Source organism: Lampetra planeri, chromosome 39 (assembly GCF_965212315.1).
Source record: "Lampetra planeri chromosome 39, kcLamPlan1.2.h2, whole genome shotgun sequence".
Classification (NCBI taxonomy): Eukaryota; Metazoa; Chordata; class Hyperoartia; order Petromyzontiformes; family Petromyzontidae; genus Lampetra; species Lampetra planeri.
The window spans coordinates 9,991,240-10,013,256 of record NC_136145.1 but is presented as its reverse complement, the minus strand read 5'-3'; the positions used below and the strand labels follow the sequence as shown (position 1 = coordinate 10,013,256).

Sequence of the window (22,017 nt, the reverse complement as noted above, 5' to 3'; positions counted from 1 at the left end):
AAGCCGCACTGGAGAAAAAAATCTAAGCACTGCCGCGCTATTATTTTCCGCGATGCATTTTCGGATTGTACCGCATGTCGTTTGGAGTGATGTCTGACGTTCTGTGCCATTCTGCTGGATAGCTTCACTAACAAAATCATTTCATTTCCTAAAGAAGCTCTCGGAACGTGGAGTTAAACGTCGGACTCCGTGTCGCACACAACACACGGGACAACCCCGAAAAAACATTAGGCCGTACAGTGCAACAGCGAACAATAAACCCACGAAGCACTTTTACATTTCTGTTCTTTTTATTGCTGTTACAGCTCAGCTGGCAGGTCCACCCAGCGCCTGGTCGTGACCTGTGGTGGCCGCTTCTTGGGGCCACATTCTTTGCGGTGTTTGCGTTGCGCGCCCCGCGTGGGTCACGGTGGAACCACGGCCACCACCCGCATTTTATTTCAACACTTGGGGGAGATAAGAATATCTCCGCAGGTGCAGAGCGGGCAATTCAAAGCCCCTTTCCCCAGGACCGTTCAGTGTTTGTGCGGACGTGTGGCATTTCGCGCGGCCGCCTCACACCGCTTTGCTTGTGTTTGGCCGGTGCAATATGTGGAAACTGTACACAGCACTCGGTGATAGCGATGGTGAAAAACTGCTGGCCCAATATTACAGCGGAGTTGCCAGCAGACCTTGGCGCTGGCAGCAGGGACGTTTGTGTTAGCGCTTATGTCTTTGGCATCTGGCTGCGTTGGCTTCAGTGTACACTGCCTTCTCCCCACACATGCTTGGCCTTATTTGATATTTAGTCCCTTCAATGTGGCCCATGGAATGAGACTTGTCACACCGTGCTTGCCGAGTGAAATAATGTTTGCATCGGAAGCAAAACGGTTGGCTATGTACGGTGCGAAAGAAGTTCAACATATGTACAGATGCAGTGAATTTGTAGTAAAAATGTGCAGGTGAAGAGCAGGATTAGTTCATTTGAATAATTTCACTTGTGTTGCGTACCACATTTATTATATTAGGGATGTATTTGCCCAATTTCAGAAGCCAAGAAATGTTGAGCCTGGATAATGCTTGGAACACAAACAAACAGGGCTGTCAAATGGGGTGCTTGGCTACCTGTTGGGCCAAAGAGGGCATTTCAACAAAATCCATTGTTGTGTACTTCTATGCTCCTACGTCTATGCTCGCCCGTCTTCACCAACCCACACTAACCAGCATCGTTAATGATGGACAATTGACCCCCACGACCTGTTCAGCATTGAAGGCCCTGTTCCAACACTTAATTCACGAAGGGCTGAACATTATTTTGTTATTATCATCAGATATACGCATCCCTGTGGGTGTAAATTTCTACCGTGCCGTTTTGTGTAAGCCTGAGCTCTCACATGCATCATCGCTTTGTGTGAAAATCAATGCTGGCTGTGACACAGGAGTATGGGGGGAGGGGATGTTGCTGCTGCATCCTGCCCACTCCGGCAGCCTTTGGCCAATGTAATCGTGAGAAACGGCTGATAATGCTGTTTGCTAACCCTTTATAATGCACTCCGGTTGCACCATCGCCCACCAGCCAGACCCCACTTATTACGGAGGTGGTTGAGTACCATTTCCGTCCTGGTGGTGAGCACGAGCAAGCTTGGTGGTGAACACGAGGTGCACGCTGGTTGCCTGGGGCACCGCGCGTGCCAGTTTGTCGGTGCAGGTCTCGCCTCTGTGAGATGGAAGTTGTCACAGTTAAAGTGAATGTGGCTTGAAATAAACTTGCTGGGCCCTATGCGCTGTTATCAATTCAGTTTCAAACGTGTGTTCCGCAAGTTGCCCGTTGGTGTTATTTCGTTAAGGCATGAAGAAGTTCACACTTGGAACTCTCACAGTGAGCAGTTCGCCTGCTTGTGTTCGAGAATGGGCCTGGATTATTCCATAACAAAACCATATCTTAAGAACGGACATTTCCTGAAATATCACCAACTTGGGATATTTTTTTCTTTGTTGACGAGTGAGTATTTTTGTTAATATCTTCAAATGCCTCAGTACATACTCGGGACACATCTCTTATGTCTTGAAAATAGTGTTTGTGTCACATCAGTTTAAACACATTTGAAACATTTTCGGTGTTAGAAATATGTCAAGTGAAATGACAAACTAAATTAAGAGAATGGGATTTCACCCTAGGGTTGTAAAAACTGAATACAATACAATGTGGATTTATATAGCATGCAATTGCATCTCTAGATGCTGTACAAAAAAAGTGGGTATATTTATTTTAGAGAGACATGTAGTCAGTCAAAAACAGAAAAAAAGGACATTGCACACATGGTTGGGGGAAGGGAGCTCGATAACATGGGACAACAAAAGAAAATGAACGACTTCCCACTGGGAAAGGTTTGACTGCCTCGATAATAATCCCTGCCTGCTGGAACACACGCAAGGATTATTTTGTGGTGGCGCTGGCTCAGTGTTCTTGCATGCCATCATCACCCTGAATCGCTCGGTCAAGACGGTGGCCAATTTTGTCATCGGTCTTTTCGTTTGGAAAGGCTGTTCCTCTTGCGGTGACTCCATGCCGATTTAACGAGTGCCCTCCGCCTCCGCAGAGAGGGCCCCGCTGCCCAAGCACATGATCGAGAACAGCATGTTTGAAGATGACGACGAGGAGGAGGAAGATGAGGAGGCCGATGCAGGGATGCCCAATGTCGACCCGGGCGCCGACCCGGCCCTCGGCAACAGCGTGGCGCTGTCGTCCCCACGCACGCTCGCCGCCAGCTCCGTGCCGCTCTACACTCAGCACCCTCTCATCAGCAGCGGCGGCGGCGGGGGTGCCGATAGACCGACGGCGCCGGAGGACGACGGCCGGCCCCACACGCTGTCGCGACTGCCAATCTACGCCGGGGACCCCGACGAGTTCGACGAAGACTTTGACGACGACAACGAGGAGTCATCGCGCAGGCTGCTGGGTGCCGCCTTCTTCAACCGCGACCCCGACGAGCCGAGGTCGGGGCGCGGCCCGGGCGGCAGGGCGGCGCCGTCGTCGGGGCCCGGCGGCTCGGACGGGCCCGGCGTGCAGCTCTGCTGCCAGCAGATGAGCCCCCGCACGCTCATGTTCTGCGCTGCGGGCGTCATCGGCGTCATCGTGGTCATCGGAATCGCGCTGTCTTACGTGCCCTGCGCGCTGGGCGTTGGCAACGGCTGCGCCAGCAGCAACGGCAGTGCCGCCGGCGATGATCACGACCACCACGGCGGCACGACGCCGAGCGGTGCGGGCAACGCGACGTTCCCCTTCACGGCCGACGGAGAGGTTTTCCCCTGGGCGGACGATCGACTTCCGAGGTCCGTGCGGCCGTTGCACTACCACCTGTGCCTGCACCCCAACCTGACGACGCTGGACGTGGAGGGATACGTCAGTGTGTGGCTGTTGGTGGATGAGAGCACGGACCACGTGGTGCTGCACGCAAATAACCTCACCATCACGGAATCCACCCTTGTGCCTGCTGATGGAGCTCCGGGTACGCCGGCAAGCGCCGGGGTCCATGCACACACAGCACTGCGCCGCGCCACATTGTTCTTCGTTTTTTGTGCGTCTCGCGCATGTGCGACACCCGTGTGTGGTTATTGGTTTGTCTGGCCTGCCCTACTTCGCCAGGCTGACATTGCTTCTGTTGGCGCAGCAGGTGGCGGTGCCGATGGATCATTGGTGGCGAAGCTGCTGCGCTATGAGCCACGCGACCAGCTGATGGTTTGCACCCGCAAGCCTCTGACGCAAGGCCAGATATACTTGCTCAACATCACCTTCACCGGGCGCCTGTCCACCAGTTTCCTCGGCTTCTACCGCAGCACTTACCGCGCCGAGGACGGCAGTGATCGGTGAGGCGAGGTGGGGTTTACCCCCCACCCCCTTCTCTCACCGTGAGCGGCGGCACAGCCTTTGATTTTGTACGGTTGCGATGTCGCGGCGGATATGTCGCACGATTGCTACAGTGGCTGGCGACAGAGCGTGCGCGGTTTGGCTGTCCCTAGACCGCTGGCGGTGACACAGTTTGAGCCGACGTCTGCGCGCGAGTCCTTCCCGTGCTTCGACGAGCCCGACTTCAAGGCCTCGTTCGACATCAGCATCGTGCGCGACGCCGCGCACACCACGCTCTCCAACATGCCCCTGGTGCGACACGCACGCACACACACATACAAGACCAAGACACGAATCCCTTGTATAGCCTTAACAGACTGTTGGAACAAGTGCTGTTAGCGAGTAGCATCTACGAAGGCCCGCGTGGCACATGAGGGGGTGGGTGGCCAGCACCACGCCCGGCCGCCTTTGTCTCCCCAGTCGCACCAGGTGCTCATTTGAGGCTGGGTCGATCGAGGGAAGGCCCAGGACCAGTTCAGATTATGGCGAGTGGTTTTGATCGTGACCAGGAATCCAACTCGGGTTGCTGGATTTGTAGCGCAGCACGCGAACCGCTCTAGTACCGCGATGCGCGCACACACTCACGTTCAAATGCAGACGTGCGGATGCACGCACGCTAACAATACTCGCACAACTATGCATACGCAGCCATGTATGGAAACACTTGCACGTGCATTGTGCACACGTGCATTGTACGCATGCAAACACAAGCGCACAGGTCCCCCGTTCAGTATCGTATATTCAAAGCAAGTATATGTGCATAGATGCACACGCGTGCATGCGGACGTGAACCTGCGTGCAGGCGATACACGCTCATGCGCTTACTTACATATATACACGGACGTGCGCGAAGAGCACACAAAGGCCTTGACCGAGTAAATTATCTGCCTTGGGCGATGAACGCTGCCCCATACAAGATATGTGAAGCCCTCGTGAGAGAATAGTCTTGTTTTGTAAAGTAACCTTTGCAGAAACAATTTTTTTGCGATGCCTACTGACCTCTTTAGTTGTGCCCAAGCAACAGGGAGGGTGGTTGATATTGTTCCAATCCACTTGCTTATATAATGCATTTTGGCCCAGATGCCGCATAAAAATGTTAAATAATTTATTATATTGCTGGTGTAGACAATTTTCTGGTTTTCCACCCACTGGCCCCCATGGTGGCTAGGAGATGTTAACTACCTGGCATGGTATACATGACGTCGTGGGTTCAATCCTGACCCTACACCTGTATATTTGGAGGTTGCATGTTCTCCCCGTGATGGCGTGGATTGTTCTCCGAGTCCTCCGGTTTTTCCCCTCCACAGCCAGTGGGTGAGGCTAACTGCGTTGCCCCAGGAGACAGTGAGTGAGGATGACTGCGTTAGTCCAGGAGTCAGTGGGTGAGGCTCACTGCGTTAGTCCAGGAGTCAGTGGGTGAGGCTCACTGCGTTAGTCCAGGAGTCAGTGGGTGAGGCTCACTGCGTTAGTCCAGGAGATAGTGGGTGAGGCTCACTGCGTTAGTCCAGGAGTCAGTGGGTGAGGCTCATTGCGTTAGTCCAGGAGTCAGTGGGTGAGGATGACTGCGTTAGTCCAGGAGTCAGTGGGTGAGGCTCACTGCATTAGTCCAGGAGCCAGTGGGTGAGGCTCACTGCATTAGTCCAGGAGTCAGTGGGTGAAGCTCACTGCATTAGTCCAGGAGTCGGTGGGTGAGGCTCACTGCGTTAGTCCAGGAGACGGTGGGTGAGGCTCACTACGTTAGTCCAGGAGTCAGTGGGTGAGGCTGACTACATGAATTTGAGCACCTCCCATGCTGTTGTGCGTGGGTGCGCCTGTGCACAGGAATGTGGGAAGCGGTAGCGTCGTGGGTAACGTGCTGTGCTGTGAACTTGGCGACACAAGTTTGATTCCCGGTCACGGCCAACAACGGTGATGAATATATGTGAACCGGTCTTGTATCTCCCCGAGGTCGACTCGGCCCAAAATGAAGAGCTGGTGCGGTGTATAAATATCAGCACTGGAGAGACAAAAGCAGCAGGGCATGGTGTTGACCACCCACCCCCTTGTGTGCGGCACCAGCCCTAACAAGTGTTCCTTAACAGCACTTCAACATTTTGTTAAAGGCTATTTGGGGGATCTTGTTCTTTGTACACTGGTGTGGTGCTGGCCTTACCCCGCTGCATGCTGCGCACGCTTGGGCTTAATTTCTTGCTGAAGAAATTCTTGGTCGCTCGTAGGCTGCATTAGCTGGCAGGTGACTAGTCGTGGCCACAGCTATAGCCAGAGGGATACTGGATGTGGTGTGCCGAGTGCAGAAATATATTCTGGGTCGCTGACCCAGACAGGCGGGCTGAAATGAAGCTCTGGTGCTCACTGCTGTATGTATGTTGAACTTCTGTAGCACCGTAAGTAGACAACCATGCTAATCAGAGGTGCAGGGGAAGGACAACAAACAAAACATAAAAGGCAGTTCTAACAAAATAAGTTTCAATTTTAATTTAAAACTGCGTAACTTCAGTGGCTTCCTAATATTGGAAGGGAGAGGGTTCCAAACGGCCACAAAAGTGCATCTGAAAGCGCGTGTTGCAGTGGCCATCTTTGTCCGATGGTTAGCCAAAAGCCAATGTGAGGATGACCAGAGAGTTTGGGTGTAATGGTTCTTGCCCCAACCAAGCACAAGCCGGCCAGACGGATGTGAAGGCTTGTGTTTGAGGTGCCGCAGTTGCGAAATGTTAACTACCTCACCTGGTATACAGGAGTTCATGGGTTCAATCTCGACCCTGATGCCTGTATATTTGGAGTTTGCATATTCTCCTCGTGGTTGTGTGGATTTTTCTCCAGGTCCTCTGGTTTTTCCCTCCACATTGAGAATCAACATTACGCGTTCAGAGTATTTGGCTGCTATAAATTTCCACGTGATGATAAGCCACTTCGTTGAACTATCATTTGTGGCCAGGTCACTTCTGAAAAAAGCTACACAGCTCAGTGGGCCTTAGCTGGTAATATAAAAAGTTAACCGTTTTAGTTTGTGTTCACAAGTGCAGAACGACACGGTGACGCGCAAGGACGGGCTGCTCGAGGACACGTTCAAGGGCAGTGTGGTCATGAGCACCTACCTCGTCGCCTTCATCGTCAGTGACTTCAAGAGCATCTCCAACAAAACGAAGCACGGAACCAACGTACGTAGCGCCGTGCACATCAGCTCCCTTACAATGCCCGACCACCTACGTCTCTCTCGTTTGAATGCACTCCCTTTGGGAGTGTTTACTGTGATGTGGAGTTGGTCATACGTCCCGGAATAAGATGGAGCTTGGCCGATCGCTGACACCGGTTTCAGGCTCGGCGTTCTATAAGTGGCTGTGGTTTTCTGCACCTCCGTGCGAAAACATGCACACGTTACAAATTCTACAGTGTATTGAGATGCAATGTGCACGAGGAGTGCAATGTTAAATAAAATAATAAAAACGTTTGAGTTGTTGTTTTTGTCAACATGAGTTGCATTGAGATAAGATGGTAGCAGCCCTGGACCATGAGGGATGGTGACAGAAATTAGGAAGCCATCATCCGGCGTGGATTAACAAAGGGCTGAATATGTACACAATGTACGCATTGTTAGAGTATTTAAAATGAGGCTTTTCATTGAGCCCTTACCATTGTGTGGAAAATGCAAAACTTTCCAGTGTGTGTCTGTGGTCATCCAAAACATAACCATCCAACATATAAGGACGTAATGCCCGATCCACAAATACGTATGAGACATCAGAGCGATGATACACTACGCTACTCCTGACGCTGTTATTTGGCTTGACCACCTTAATGTGAAATTGTAGTTATTGCTCTGCATCTACATCAGCAGCCGTACGAAAGAAGAAGAAGATTGGGTGAAAAAAACGAATCGACGCAAGGTATAATTTGGTATATATTCACGCCGCAAGATGTGGGTCGTGCGTACTGAGCCATGACGGATGGGAACTGGTTTGGCTGCGTTACGCACCTCCGTGCCAGCATCTCTCCTGCAAAAAGAATTGCTTCACCGGACTGTACGTCGCCAGTACCCAGTGAAAGCACGTAGCCAACGGTAGTGATGGTCCATAATAGAGGTTTTTTGAGGTTAGATCACGTAAATATATAAATGTGTCGTTAAATCCGCCACCACCCGACACAGCCAGCTAATAAGGGTTGTCACGTAAACAGAACGTGGCCAATTCGTCACTAGTACAGCATGCCGGTGTATTGGACAGCCAAGCCACAACATTTACAATCGGAGTACGACGTTTCGCCAGTAATATTACAACTAGCTTCGTCAGGTGACAGCCAGATTTGGCTCTCCAACACACCGGTGTGCTGTACTAGTGACGAATTGGCATGCTCTGTTTACATGACGACCCTTACTAGTTGGCTGTAGCGGGTTTAACGACATATATTTACGCGATCTTACCCAAAAAAACCTCTGGATGATATTGGTCGCGAAAGCCTGCTACGTGCTAGGTAGTGATGGTAATGGCAGTGCAATTTGTCCACAGGTGTCGATCTACACATCCCCTGGCAAGGAGCAGCAGGGGAGTTTTGCGCTGGAAAATGCCATCAAGTTCTTGGATTTCTACGAGGAATTGTTCAACATCTCCTATCCACTGCCCAAGCAAGGTGCTGCCTCTACTGTTGCGTCTTGAACTGTCCTCATCCACACCACACAATTCCTTTTGATGATCACGCCTCAGATTAGCACAGTTGCACCTCCGATTTAGCACGGTTGGCTTGCGTACGTTGCGAAAGAATTAAAACTGCATACATATTTTAATGCAGGGCACACAGTGAAGAGGCTCGTTGGAGGCAAGGGTTCATCGTGCGCGTTCAGATGCGCTTCTGCGGCCGTCTGGAACGCTCTTCATTCCGATATTATAAAGCCACCTGGAGCTATGCACTTTTAAATCGAGATTGAAAACTCATTCCTTGTGAACTGCTTTTTGTGTTTAGTTTGTCGTCCTTCCCCCACACCTCCGATTAGCACCGTTGGCTACGTACGGTGCGAAAGAAATTCATACATACAAGAGTCGGTTTATCACGTAGATTTGTGAAACTCTCAAACACGCTAGATTGAGGTGAACAAGAGATGGCTGTGGAGCAAGTGTAGTTTTTCAACTTGTGTGTCCAGACATTTGCGTATTAGCACCTCCTTTGCAAAGGGTTTTTCAGTTCTTGTGATTCATCAAATGCAGGATCCTCCTAAAAATAATCTTGAGACTCAATGAGGCTTTCCTGGATGAATAAATAAAAGGCATTATTGTTTATTCTATCCAAACTTGTTCTTCTCAATCTCACTTAATACTTACCTCTGCGTGCATCTCATTAAACACTTGTTTTGCTGATACAGGTCTGAAATGCAATAGAGATGCGTGATTTACGTGCCACTCACAAATGTGATCAATCTTTTATGTTTTTAAATCCCATCATTTTGTGATCCCCCGTCCCTCTGTCCCCTCCAACTGCCCCCTTTTACATGTGTTCTGATGCCCTTTGATTCCCCCTGTCCCCACGACTCCTTCACCCCCCCCCCCCTCCAGACCTCGTGGCAATCCCAGATTTTGCGGCCGGGGCCATGGAGAACTGGGGACTCATCACGTACCGCGAGACGGCGTTGCTGTTGAGCCCCAAGGCCTCGGGCGTGCGGGACACTCTGTGGGTCGCTCAGGTCATCGCGCACGAGCTCGCTCACCAGGTGAGCTTGTGACCGGCGCGTGCACCGCCGCTCTCCGCACCGCCATCTCGCGCCCCCGTGGGATAGTCTAACGTGCTGTTTTCGTCATCCTCGTCTGTCCTGCCGTGGTCGTGGACCGACGCGTTCTCAGGGGACCTAGAACGATTCGCTTCCTCGCACCATTCAGCGGAAGAACGTATTCTACTTTGTCTCGTTTGTACCGTCGCGTGTTTTCTGTCTTGTTTGCCTGTCCCTTGGCGTATAGCCTTACATGATCAGCCTCGTGGATCATTTTGTTATCGGCTCGACTCGAGCTGTGACTGATAATATACGCGGTGTAAGATGGCTTGTGGTGTGTATTTTGACAGATGCGATTTCTGCTGTGGCGTTTTAAGTTTGCGCAACTTAAGGGATGCAAACAGATATGTTGTTGGAAAATTAATGGCATGACCACCACTGTCATTAAAGTTCTTTTTATATGGAGGCTTTCATGACCAATATTATGATTCATATCATTGGACCTTTTTGCCAGTATCAAAGTATGAATAATCATCATCGGTGTTACCCTTTCTGGCAATAAAACAGGTGTTAAGATGTTCAAACACCAATTAGATACCTTTTGTAAGGAATCAAGTGCGCATTAGTCACACGTGCTTGTGGTGAACTGATTTGGTGTTTTATTGCCAGAAAGGGGAAAGCCTATTGTTTCATCATTTTTATCCTGCCAAAAGGTCCCATCGATACAACTGCTCACCCCGAGCTAGAAATGCTCTGATAGTGGCATTGGCTTTTTACCGTTCTCCTTTTGGGGTTGTTCTCTGGTCTGACACTGGTGAGACGAGGCCACAAAGAAGGCTGTCTCTGGCGTAGGTCAGTCAGTTTCAAAGACAATGCCATATAACACATTCCTGCGGAGGGAGCTGGTAGGAACGTTGGGTTGCTCGGTCAATGGCCATGGTCATTCCTCAAATATGACCGACTGTGAGGGCGGGCACAAGCCGGCGTGAGTAGGTTAAACGTTGAGTTTTATCAGGGCACCACGGGGTGACCAGCCCCTCCCCACCCAACCCCACCCCTCCCACCCCCCACCCAGCCCCACCCCACCCAACCCCACCCCTCCCACCCCCCACCCAGCCCCACCCAGCCCCTCCCCACCTTCCCCACCCAGCCGCTCCCCACCCTCCCCACCCAGCCCCTCCCCACCAGCCCCTCCCCACCTTCCCCTCCCCACCTTCCCCTCCCCACCCAGCCCCTCCTTGCATGACAGACGGACACAATAATCCCCTGTGGGCTGGTGTAACCAGGAGGTTTCTACCAGTATTATCACAGCATGTTTTGTTTGCATGTTCACCACAAGTACGTGTGGTTAATGCATCCTTGGTGCCTTGCAAAATGTTTCTATTTGGTGTTTGAACATCTTAACACCTGTTGTATTGGCAGACAATGTAAAACCTATTCTTATTATGATTCATAATTCAGTTATTTTGGTTTGTGTGTGTATATTGAACTTCTTTCGCACTGTACAATTGTCATTATATTGTTTGTGCATGCCAACATTCCTCCTCTGGTTTGGCTGAAAAACCAAATCAATTGGCAGCCATAACGTGGCAACTTGATTTCATTGGCCCTGTCGGTTGGCGGAGGGTTACAGTTAAACACTAACATACCTACAAAGATCTAATCCAGACTTTTCATACATCGCAATTAAAGTGGTATCTGTGATCAGAATTATTAATCAGCGTCCGCTGTGGTTGGTTGCTGACACGGCGCGTATTTCTCTCTCTTGTTGCTCGGGCGTCTGCACAGTGGTTCGGGAACCTGGTGACCATGAACTGGTGGAACGACCTTTGGCTCAACGAGGGCTTTGCCACCTTCATGGAGTTCGTAGCGACCGATTCTCTGAAGCCTGACTGGCTAATGGTACGTACCGCACACCACGCCTCTCCCCCCACCACACCTCTCCCCCCACCACGCTTCTCCCCTCTCCCCCCACCACGCCACACGCGAGCTCCACAAGCTGGGAACGCAAAAAACACCACGCCACCACTTATTGGCGTACACTCGTTTGGGGTGTGCGTTTCCCCCTGCTGGCAGCCCTTACTTGGCAGTGAAGCAAAGCGAAATTAACCCCCACGAGCCTGCTGTGTGGACAGACCCCCATTCAGCAGAGGATTGACAAAAGGAGCGTAAATGTACAGACTGCGAAGGTTCTTGCATTGTCTTTGAAACGGATTGACCTCCACCAGCTGCTCAACTCGAGATATTAACACTTTAATACTTACAATGATACAATGGATCAGGAAGTGTTAGGATATTCAAACACCAAATAGATGGCTTTTGCAAGGCAACGAGGCTGCGTTAACCTACATACTTGGGGCAAAACATGCAAACAAACGTACATTTAAACTGATTTGGTGTCTTAGTGCTACAAAGGGTAACACCTATTCTTATTGTTTCATAATTTTGATACTGGCAAAGAAGTCCCATAGACTGCTCAACCCGAGCCACAAATGCGCTGATTCTTGCGTTCTCTTGCTCCTGTTCGCCTGTTGGCGTCCTCTGGTCTGTCACTTGAGACGAGGCCATAGAGAAGGCAGCTGTCTCTGGTGTAGGCCAATCAATTTTAAAGACAATGCATCATCAATTATCAGAGCATGTGTGTTTGCATGTTTTGTCACAAGTATGTGTGGTTAATGCAGACTTGATGCCTTGCAATGGATGTCTATTTGGTTTTTGAACATTTTAACACCTCCTGTGTTAATGGCAGAAAGGTTAAAGCAAATTATTTTTAAAATAATTTTGATACTGGGAAAAAAGGTCCCAGGTTGTTGTGTGTCTGGTAGTATGTGTGTGATGTCTTTGTACTGTAGTGGTTAGTGCACTGCGCTACGAACCCGGCGACCCGACTTCGTTTGCTGCTCACGGCCAATGTCCATATGTCTGTACCCGTGATCTCTGCGAGGTCGACTCGGCCTTGCATGAGTACCTGGTGTGGTCTGTAAATATTGGCACTGGGGAGACAAAGGCAGCCTTGCTGTGGTCCGGGCCACCCCACTCCCTCGTGTACCATGCCGGCCTTCATAGGTGCTCGCAAATAGCACTTACCCCAACAGTCTGTTGAAAGCTATAGGTGGGGGCAGGGGGGTGGGGGTCTGTGTGCGTGTGGGCTGTAATTGCACTGTGTGGTGGTGGTGTTGGTGTGCAGCAGTTGTGCATGGTGGCGTCCAGTGCTCCCTGAGCTGCATTGGCTTCCGGTTGCCAAACGAATACATGACAAGGTTGCACTCGTTACACACAAAGTGCTTGCCACAAATGAACCACAATACCTTGCTGATCTCGTCAAGAAGCATACACCATCACGCGAACTCCGGTCACAACGGCTTTTGGCTAGCCATCGAACAAAGACCGTCTGGAATGCTCTTCATTCCGACATTAGGAAGCCACTGGAGCTATGCACTTTTAAATTTAGATTAAAAATGTCTTCAGAACTGCTTACGATTAGCACAGTTGGCTACGTACGGTGCTAAAGAAGTTGAAAATACATACAACATACATAGCTGGATGTACTCCGTGCCTGTTCTGTACGGTGCATTCCATGTACATGCGGCACCGAGTGTAACCGCAGCTGTCCTCCTCTGTGCCCTGCGCTTGCAGATGGACGCCTTCCTCACGGAGGTGGTGATGGAAGCTCTGACCCAGGACTCGCTACCTTCCTCACACGCCATCTCATCCGTGGCCGTCGGCACCATGCAGATCGGAGAGATGTTTGACTCCGTCTCCTACAACAAGGTGCCATGCCCCTCTACGCCATTCGTACCGTTCTCGGCCTAATCCCGTCCCTTAAAAAAACTCAACTCTTTTTAATTTTACCAGGTAAGGCCCACTGAGCTATAGAGTTCTCTTTGAGAAGCGGGTGCCAATTTCGGTGAATCCAAGTGCTGAATTAAGCATTGCCTCGGCCAATCAGTGACGTCCATTTATGAGCGTTTAGACCTCGACTGCTTTGTTTACATTACATGTTCTGTTTTGGCAGTGAAAACAGCTCGCTTGCAGACTCTGTGATTTCAACATGTAATTCCTATACAGTAAAACCTTGGATTGCGAGTAACTTGGTCTGCGAGTGTTTTGCAAGACAAGCAAATTTTTTTAATAAATATTAATTTGATAAACGAGCGAGGTCTTGCAATACGAGCAGTACGTACAGTATACGCTTTGTCTGCCGAGCGTCACGTGATCACAACTGAGCCGATGGTTCTTCTTTCTCTCTCGCTGCGGGATTGTGGGTAATCGTTTCCCATGCTCGGTCTCAGTCGGCGTGCCTCGCTCGTATCGTCAACATCCGTGCGAGCGTATCTGCTTACTATCGTGTTGTGACCACGAGTGTGTGCGTAGTGACTGTTCTTTAGTAACTGTACTGCAAGTGAAAGTCGTCCAACACAATAACCCTCCTCTCCTCTCTCTCGTCTCCCTCACACCAGCCACGATTAAATTAAATTTATAAATTTGATTACTTTATATTACATTTTAATAATAAAAATATAAAAAGGTATTTTGTATTAATCATTTTTATATGAATACAGTATTTTTGGGTTATGGAACGAATCATCCGAGTTTCCATTAATTCTTATGGGTAAATTCGCTTTGATATACGAGTGCTTTGGATTGGAACACGTTTCTGGAACGAATTATGCTCGCAATTCAAGGTTTTTCTATATTCTTTTAACCGTTATTTCGGTTCACAGTAGCTTTAGAGGAACGGTGATTTACGTGGATACAGTTCTGTTCTATCAACATAATTGTAACATTCACGCATCATTTGTATGAATCGTAAGTAATTGATTCCCACACTCACATATCTTGCGTTTAACGAATCGATTTTAATTGATTTATCGATGTATCCATGTGTGTCTGTCATGTGCTTTGTGCCGCAACTGGTGGACAGATCAGGGTGCGAGGCTCACGGTCAGTGTCATGAGAGCAGAATTAACGAATAAACCTTGACTCATTCGTCAATAACGCTGACTTTTAAAAAAAAATGACGTTTCAGGCAATAGTCCTTCTTCATAGAACATTAGAGCAGCGTGGAGTGGTAGGGAGGGGACACAAGGAGGGAGAGGAGGGAGAGAGTCTGTGCTGCCTGCAAGAGATCTAAAAGTTCTTCAAGATTGAAGCTTGCAATTTAGTTCTTCAGTTTAAAAGGGAAGATAACAAACTTTGACTTGAAACTTTCGTGACTGCAGGAATTCATTTTCTTTGGTGTTTTCGGTAAAGTCACGTAGATAGAAAAAGAAAAATAAAGTGAATAAAAATTAAGTGATCGTCCCTCCTCCTGAAGGCGATCACTTGTGTTGTGATCGAAACGTCGTGGTTTTTGTTTTATTTTTATTATTTTTCTATCAACGTGACTTTACTGAAAGAACCAAAGAATATGATATTAAACTGTTAAATGCAAATAAGACACATCCATGTGTTTATTATTTTCATTGTTTACATCAGTTTGCTTAGATTATCACAAAGAGTAATACAAAGTACTGATAATCCAAACTCTTGAACTGCCTGCATCTAAACCGCCCGCATCCCGACTTGGTTTGCATTCTTTTGCTTTCTGCTGTACAACACGCAGCTGAAGGCACGCCTGCTTTCCCATCCTCGCGACGCTCCTGAGTGTCGAGTTGAATCTCGGCGTCCCTCCACCGTCCCTCCACCGTCGTCTGACGAGCGTTCCTCCGGACCCGCGCCACTCGCGCGCCCCCCCCCCCCCCGCGCGTGTGCAGGGGGCGAGCGTGCTGAACATGCTGCGCACGTTTCTGACGCCCGCCGTCTTCGTGGAGGGCATACGGGACTACCTGCTCGTGCACAGCTACAGCAACGCGCACACCGACGACCTCTGGGAGTCGTTGACGCAGGTGAGGCGCAAGGGGTTAGCGGCGTAACGACGCCGTGAGCTTGTGCGGCAACCGACCGCCAACTATGCGCACCTGCAGCACAGCAAAGCCACCGCACAGTGCAATTACAGCGCAATGGACAAATGTCCCCCGTATAGCCTTAACAGACTCTTGGGGCAAGTGCTCTTGGTGAGTAGCACCTATGAAGGCCGGCACAGCACACGAGGGAGTGGGTAACCGTACCAGGTACTTATTTAAGGCCAAGGTGACCTAGGAGAGATCCACGAGTTCAGATATAAACGTCGTGGATGTTGGCCATGCGCCGTAATCGTCGAAGTGGTGGTGTGTGCCCGTGATCTAGCGCTTTTTCCGGGGGAGAGTCGGTGGATCCAGGCAGATTTGTGGAACTCCCTGACATGCTGGGGCGCTTGCTGGCGGTCCTGAGTTGGCAGTACAGTAGGTGGGGCTTTGAGTAGTGTCTCTGTGTTCATTGGAGTGTTGTTATCCCTCTCCTATTTGTGAGTTTTCTCTGCTGGGTGCTCTGCTATTCTACCCACAGGCTAAACACTCTGTAAAAAACGAACATTTCCAAACATCCCTATGTATGTTGAACTTCTTTTGCAACGTACATAGCTAACAGTGCTGATCTGAGGTGAAAATTCCTCCTGGGAAAGAGTTTGTTACTCACAGCGGTTTTTGCTCGATTGGTAAATTACATTATTATTCTTATCGTTTCTCCCGCAGCAGCGTTGGCAGGAGTCGTGCTAAGAAACAGGATTTTTTTAAGGCTTCGGTTCACTTAAGTCTGGCATGGCCTGTGGGGACACATGATTCACTTTAGCATCCACTCGGGGCTAACGGTCATCCCCATCAGCTGGTAAAACTTGCGTGAAACATTCTGAGAATATCACAAGTAGTTGACGTAAGTGAACAACACTAAACCATTTTCCCGTGATGAAAGAAACGCTCGTAATGTTGGAACACAGTCCACGTTGTGCCTTTCCTGTTTGAAAATTGTTGTACAGTGATCTCTTGTCTTTCGTAGGACAATGTTAAATCAGGAATCGTGGGCTATAATGGTGTCCCGCACCTTCGATGAGCACAATTGGCTACGTACGGCGTGAAAGAAGTTCAACATATACATATACTAGCTTTACTACCCGGCTTCGCCCGGGGCTTGGATTAACCACACCCAGCCGCCTTTGTCCCCCCAGTGGTGATGTTCACACACCACACCAGTTACTCGTTTGAGGCTGAGTCGACCTAGGGAAGGCCCAGGAGCGGTTGAAATAATCGTCACCGGTAGTGACCATGAGCGGGAATCGAACTCGGGTCGCCGAGTTCGTAGCGCAGCACGCTCACCGCTACACTACAATGCGTTTAATCTTCCGCATGCGCGGGTCACATGACAGATTTGACGTCATATCGCTTACTTGCCGTGCAAAAAATATATGCATTATTGAGCTCCCCCCCCCCCAAAAAAAAAGTGTATTTTAATAATTTTTGCATGGTGTACAGTCTGGAAAGTACTCACATGGCAAATTTCAAGTTTGTTGCATGTCGAGAAGTACGCTAAACAATTTGAACAGACACACATAATCACAACTTTGCCTTTTATATATATGGAGATATACGTGTCATTTGGGGGTTTTTGTTCGGACTGTACAAATGGGACGTCATATTATAGTAAATTGAACAAAGTGGGAACGTTGTAATGAGTTTTGTTGCAGTAGATTAAGGGATAAACATACGGTGATGTAATAGCCAAATCGAGGAGCTTGCGTATGAATCGGCCCCATATATAATAATATAATAATTACTTATGTATCCTGGAAATGGACACTTGAGACTAAGTACTTTATTTCAGTAGGCTCCTCCATTGGGATGTTAGCCTAACATCAGTCACATTGTTATGTTTAGCTCTTGGGTGGAAACCAGAGAACCTGGAGGAGACCTACGCTGAACTGGGGGAGAACAGAGAACATCGACACAGAAAGGCACCCAAGGCGGGAATGGAACCCATGTGGTTCTTACTGCAGGGCACAAGTGTTAGAACTGGGCCATGCTGCCGACCTAATAACCAGTGTCCTTACAAGGCTGGGGTTGTGAATGGCGTTGCATTGTGAAGTGTCATGACTGGAACTTACAGGAAGACTCAACCCACGCAAAGAATCAAAGTTGGGCACTTGGATTCTAACCCAGGTCCTCAGCAGTGCCCGGCTAAGTGCTCGGAGCCCTGTCCCGGCTGCCACGCCTCAACACCTCTTATCTCGTGTATACTTACCCAAACTGTGTGTTCCGAGCTGTCTAACGTGAGTTTGAAATGCAATCGGTGAAAAATTAATTTACTCTTAGGCATGTTTTAGTTACAGGACTTTTAAGATAAGGTAATAATGTTTGGGTTGCAACTTCCTTTAACTCATGCAGTGACCCTGTCCAGTGGAAAAAAATTATCATAGCTTGTGGCCGTGTGTTTGGTGAGGCAGGAGTGCTATATGTAGGGGAGATTGGGCGCTAACGAAGAACACTCAAAAGGAGGTGTTGGCATTTGAGTAGAGGTGTCTTGAGACAGATGCTAGAAACGTGGTGGCAAGGCGGTAATAAGTATTGCGCAAGGCTGGAAGAGAACATGGCAGGCGATTGTTGTCGATAGAATTGGGCAAAAGCGGTTGAGCTGGCGGGGGGGGGGGGGTACGTGTGTATAGGATGGGTGAGGGCTGGTTGCCGAGACGAACATTGGAGCGGTCTCCACGATTCCGGCATCCCAAGCGGAGGAGCTAAAGAGCAGTTGGTGGAGGTACTGTCAGGACCGATCTTGGACGTCGCATGTTGACCATGCTGCGGCTGCAGCGCCTAGCGGAGGGTGGGGAATGTGCGAGGTGTGGTGGTGATGTCGGCTTTGGCCACGACGACATCTGTCTCGATGCAGCCAAGCTCCTATTAACGACTTTTATTTGACCAGATCAAGCCCCACTGAGCTACGTCGCTCTTTTCCAGAAGCGACCTGGCTGTCACAAATGACAGCTCAACAAAATGGCGCATCACGTGCATATGTATCGCAGCCAAATACTTGTGGAGGGAAAATCCGGAGGACCCAGAGAAAAATCCACGCGACCACGGGAAGAACACGCAAACTCCAAATATACAGGCATCCTGGTCGGGATTGAACCCATGACTTTCTGTATACCAGACGAGGTGTTCAACATCTCGACACCGTGGCTCTGGGTGTCAGACGCGGTCCGGCCGCATGCACTGATGCCTTCTTTATTGAGGGCGATATTGGCACGTAAAATAAATATGGACTGTTTGACGAGTGCGCACGCCTGTATCCGCCGTGCGAGCGCAGAGCGCGGACCAGCATTTGGGGCACTCCGTCAATGTGACGGAGGTGATGGGGACCTGGGTGAGGCAGCGCGGCTTCCCGCTGCTCACGCTCGCCGCCGTCAAGGAATTAAAGATCGCATACAAGCAAGAGCCGTTTCCCATCGAGTCTGCAGAAACATCTATCGCACCAAGGTAAAAACGTATAGCATGCGGCAGCGGCGTATGGTTATTGCCACACCCCACCCCCTCTTGTGCAGTCACGGCCTTAGCTGGTTCTTTGTGTGCTATATATTTGTATGTTGAACAACTTTCGCACCGTACATCGCCAACCGTGCCCCTGCATGCGAGAGCTTTGTTGCTCTGTAAAGTTGTCACGCCTAAGATCAAATTACTCGGAATGCATTACATCGTGGGCTGCTGTGCAAGGTTGAGCCTGGATAACGTTTGGATGGGCTATCGCCGTTCAAGAACGGGCATCATGGGCTGCTGCGGGGCTACGTTGTCATCCGAGCACAGTGCAGAAAAATCCGTTGTTGTGCTGTACCATGCTCCCAATATATATACTTCATGCCTTAATCAACCCGTACTAACCAGGACGGCAAACTACGGTTAAATAACACCCATGACCCACACGGTGTGGGGGAAACCCTCATCCCGCAGTGGATTGACCAAAAGGGCCCTACGTGTGCAATGTTGTCATGCATTTGTTACGCTTGTCTGTTTGAACAGCAGCCTGTGGCAAATCCCACTCACCTTCATCACCAGCGACAACTCAACCTCGCAAAGCAAGCTCATCACGGATAAACAAGGTTCTGTTTGCTCTGTCAGCGCCACTCACTTTATCGTTGGTTTATGCGAGGGGGCTGTTAACGATGCGTTCATTATTCCGTTGCGGCCAGTTGATACGACCAGCCACGCCACATGTGGGTGCGAAAACCGATATCATCCTGAAGCCTTGCTCCATTATCTTCCCCAAGCTTGCCTTAGTGAGTGGCCTTCCCTTTTCTGCTCTGTCGCCCATAGTTCAGCATGACGCTTGTGTTACTCAGGAAAGTCCTCGCCGAGTCTCTAGACTTTTTTTCAGTAGGGTCCTGCCTAAGCTTTCGCAGTACGGAAGGGGCGATGCTGCTTTGTGTAAAATCCCAATTGAGTCATTAGAATTTTTAATAAACTTTAACCAATGCCAGCTACATTGTGTGTTTTTTTTGTTTTAGCTGTGCAGTAAATCTTACATAAAACTTTCAACAAACGTTGCATGGAATGCCCTCAACTGGATCAGACATTGGAAGCTAAGTAGGTAGGGGCCTGGATAGTGCTTTGGTGGATGACCACATGCCCAGCCCGGATAGGGCTACAGGGATACGTGGTGGTCGGAGAGGGCAGTACAGCAACATTCATTGCTGTACAGCTCCTGCCTCTCTCTCTCCCCGCCTTCACAACCCAGACTGACCAGAGTGGTCAAGTATGGTCAGCTAACCCCCATTTAACCCGCGCTACGGGGGGGAGGAGACCTTCATCCAGCAATGCTTCTTCACAAAGGGCTCTACATGTGTAGGGGTGTTACGCTACACATGTACAAAGGTTTATAAATGTTACGGGGGGGAGGAGACCTTCATCCAGCAATGCTTCTTCACAAAGGGCTCTACATGTGTAGGGGTGTTACGCTACACATGTACAAAGGTTTATAAATGTTACGGGGGGGAGGAGACCTTCATCCAGCAATGCTTCTTCACAAAGGGCTCTACATGTGTAGGGGTGTTACGCTACACATGTACAAAGGTTTATAAATGTTACGGGGGGGAGGAGACCTTCATCCAGCAATGCTTCTTCACAAAGGGCTCTACATGTGTAGGGGTGTTACGCTACACATGTACAAAGGTTTATAAATGTTACGGGGGGGAGGAGACCTTCATCCAGCAATGTTTCTTCACAAAGGTCTGTACATGTGTAGGGGTGTTACGCTGCACATGTACAAAGGTCTATAAATGTGGAAATGGCTTCCTGTCTACCACCTAAATATGTCCCCTTCGATTCAAACTTTTTGTTGAATCCCTCGTGCTCTGTCTCTCGCACACACCACATTCGTGCACCTATATTGCCGCCCCCCCCCAACAGGAGATATAGCGGTGACGAAGTCGACGGAGTGGATAAAGGCCAACACGAACATGACGGGCTTCTACGTGGTGGACTACGGGAAGGACGGCTGGGCCACCTTCGCCAATAAACTGACAACCTCGAAGAGCTTCCTCTCCCCCGCAGACCGTGCCAACCTCCTCAATGATGTCTTCTACCTCCTCAAGTGAGAGGCTCTCGCCGTGGCTGAGTTTTTTGTGGGGAGCGGTGGCGCATTGGTTGGCACACTGCGCTTAGAACCCGACGGCCCGAGTTTGATTCGCGCTTACGGCCAACATTGGTGACGGATATCTGAACCGGGCTCAGGCCTCCCCTAGGTCCCCTCAGCTTGATACGAGTACCTGGTGTGGTGTAAACATTGGGGAGACAATTGCAGTCCTGGCGTGGTGCTGGCCACCCACCCCCTCGTGTGCCGTACCGGCCTTCATAGGTGCTTGCCAAACAGCACTTTCCTCATCAGTCTGTTGAAGGCGATAAGGGAGCTCTTTTAACTTTGGTAGTGGTATTGATATGCTGGGACGATGGTGTGGTAATGATGCTGGGCCCTTACTGCTATAAACTTGCTGTGAATTTATCATCGTCGGTGTCCCCTCTGTCCAGTGTGAAATGGCTTCACAAGATTTTAAATGCTGGTTTTCCAGTAACAAAAAGATTTCTTGCTGAAATGTGCATTGAGGAACTGCTCGACTTCCCCACGCAAAGTGGTACCTATTTTATGGACACCAGAACGATGATTGTATAATGTTAGGTTTATGCACGCTTGCTGTTTTTATACACATGTTTGCTTTAGTGTATTACCAAGGGGGGTTCTCCCTTGTAAAAACACCGGGCTACCACCTTGTTGTAAATGGTGTCAATCTACAGCCAGGCTTCTGTCGATCCACTGCCAATTGAGGGCCTCTGCCCTATGTTCTTGCGGGTTGCGGAGCCTATTTAACCATACTTCACCATGCCGGTCAGTGTGGATTGATGGAGGCAGGGAGCATAGATGTAGCACGGAATTAATGAACCTACAATTGTTTTTTTTGCTGCACTGCCTTCTGCTCACGCCGTATCCTCGCAGTAGCCGACATCAGGTGTCTTATACGCTGTGGTCTCCCCTTCGTATACGCTGT

General features: G+C 49.6%; 1 protein-coding gene across 3 annotated transcripts in view; it reads left to right on the top strand.

The window, feature by feature from the left end:
• Positions 1 to 22,017, top strand: part of LOC144731612 (endoplasmic reticulum aminopeptidase 1-like) — a 38,438-nt gene that overhangs the window by 3,147 nt on the left and 13,274 nt on the right. The window contains exons 2-13 of one of the 3 annotated variants that reach the window (XM_078612799.1): positions 2,580 to 3,488; positions 3,654 to 3,846; positions 4,000 to 4,138; positions 6,910 to 7,044; positions 8,389 to 8,509; positions 9,427 to 9,581; positions 11,367 to 11,480; positions 13,215 to 13,349; positions 15,335 to 15,466; positions 18,792 to 18,961; positions 19,499 to 19,578; positions 20,885 to 21,068. In XM_078612799.1, the coding sequence (XP_078468925.1) occupies positions 2,580 to 3,488; positions 3,654 to 3,846; positions 4,000 to 4,138; positions 6,910 to 7,044; positions 8,389 to 8,509; positions 9,427 to 9,581; positions 11,367 to 11,480; positions 13,215 to 13,349; positions 15,335 to 15,466; positions 18,792 to 18,961; positions 19,499 to 19,578; positions 20,885 to 21,068 (2,467 nt within the window). Of the gene's footprint in view, positions 1 to 2,579; positions 3,489 to 3,650; positions 3,847 to 3,999; positions 4,139 to 6,909; positions 7,045 to 8,388; positions 8,510 to 9,426; positions 9,582 to 11,366; positions 11,481 to 13,214; positions 13,350 to 15,334; positions 15,467 to 18,791; positions 18,962 to 19,498; positions 19,579 to 20,884; positions 21,069 to 22,017 lie in introns of all 3 variants that reach the window. The other 2 variants (XM_078612800.1, XM_078612798.1) reach the window with 2 other exon arrangements.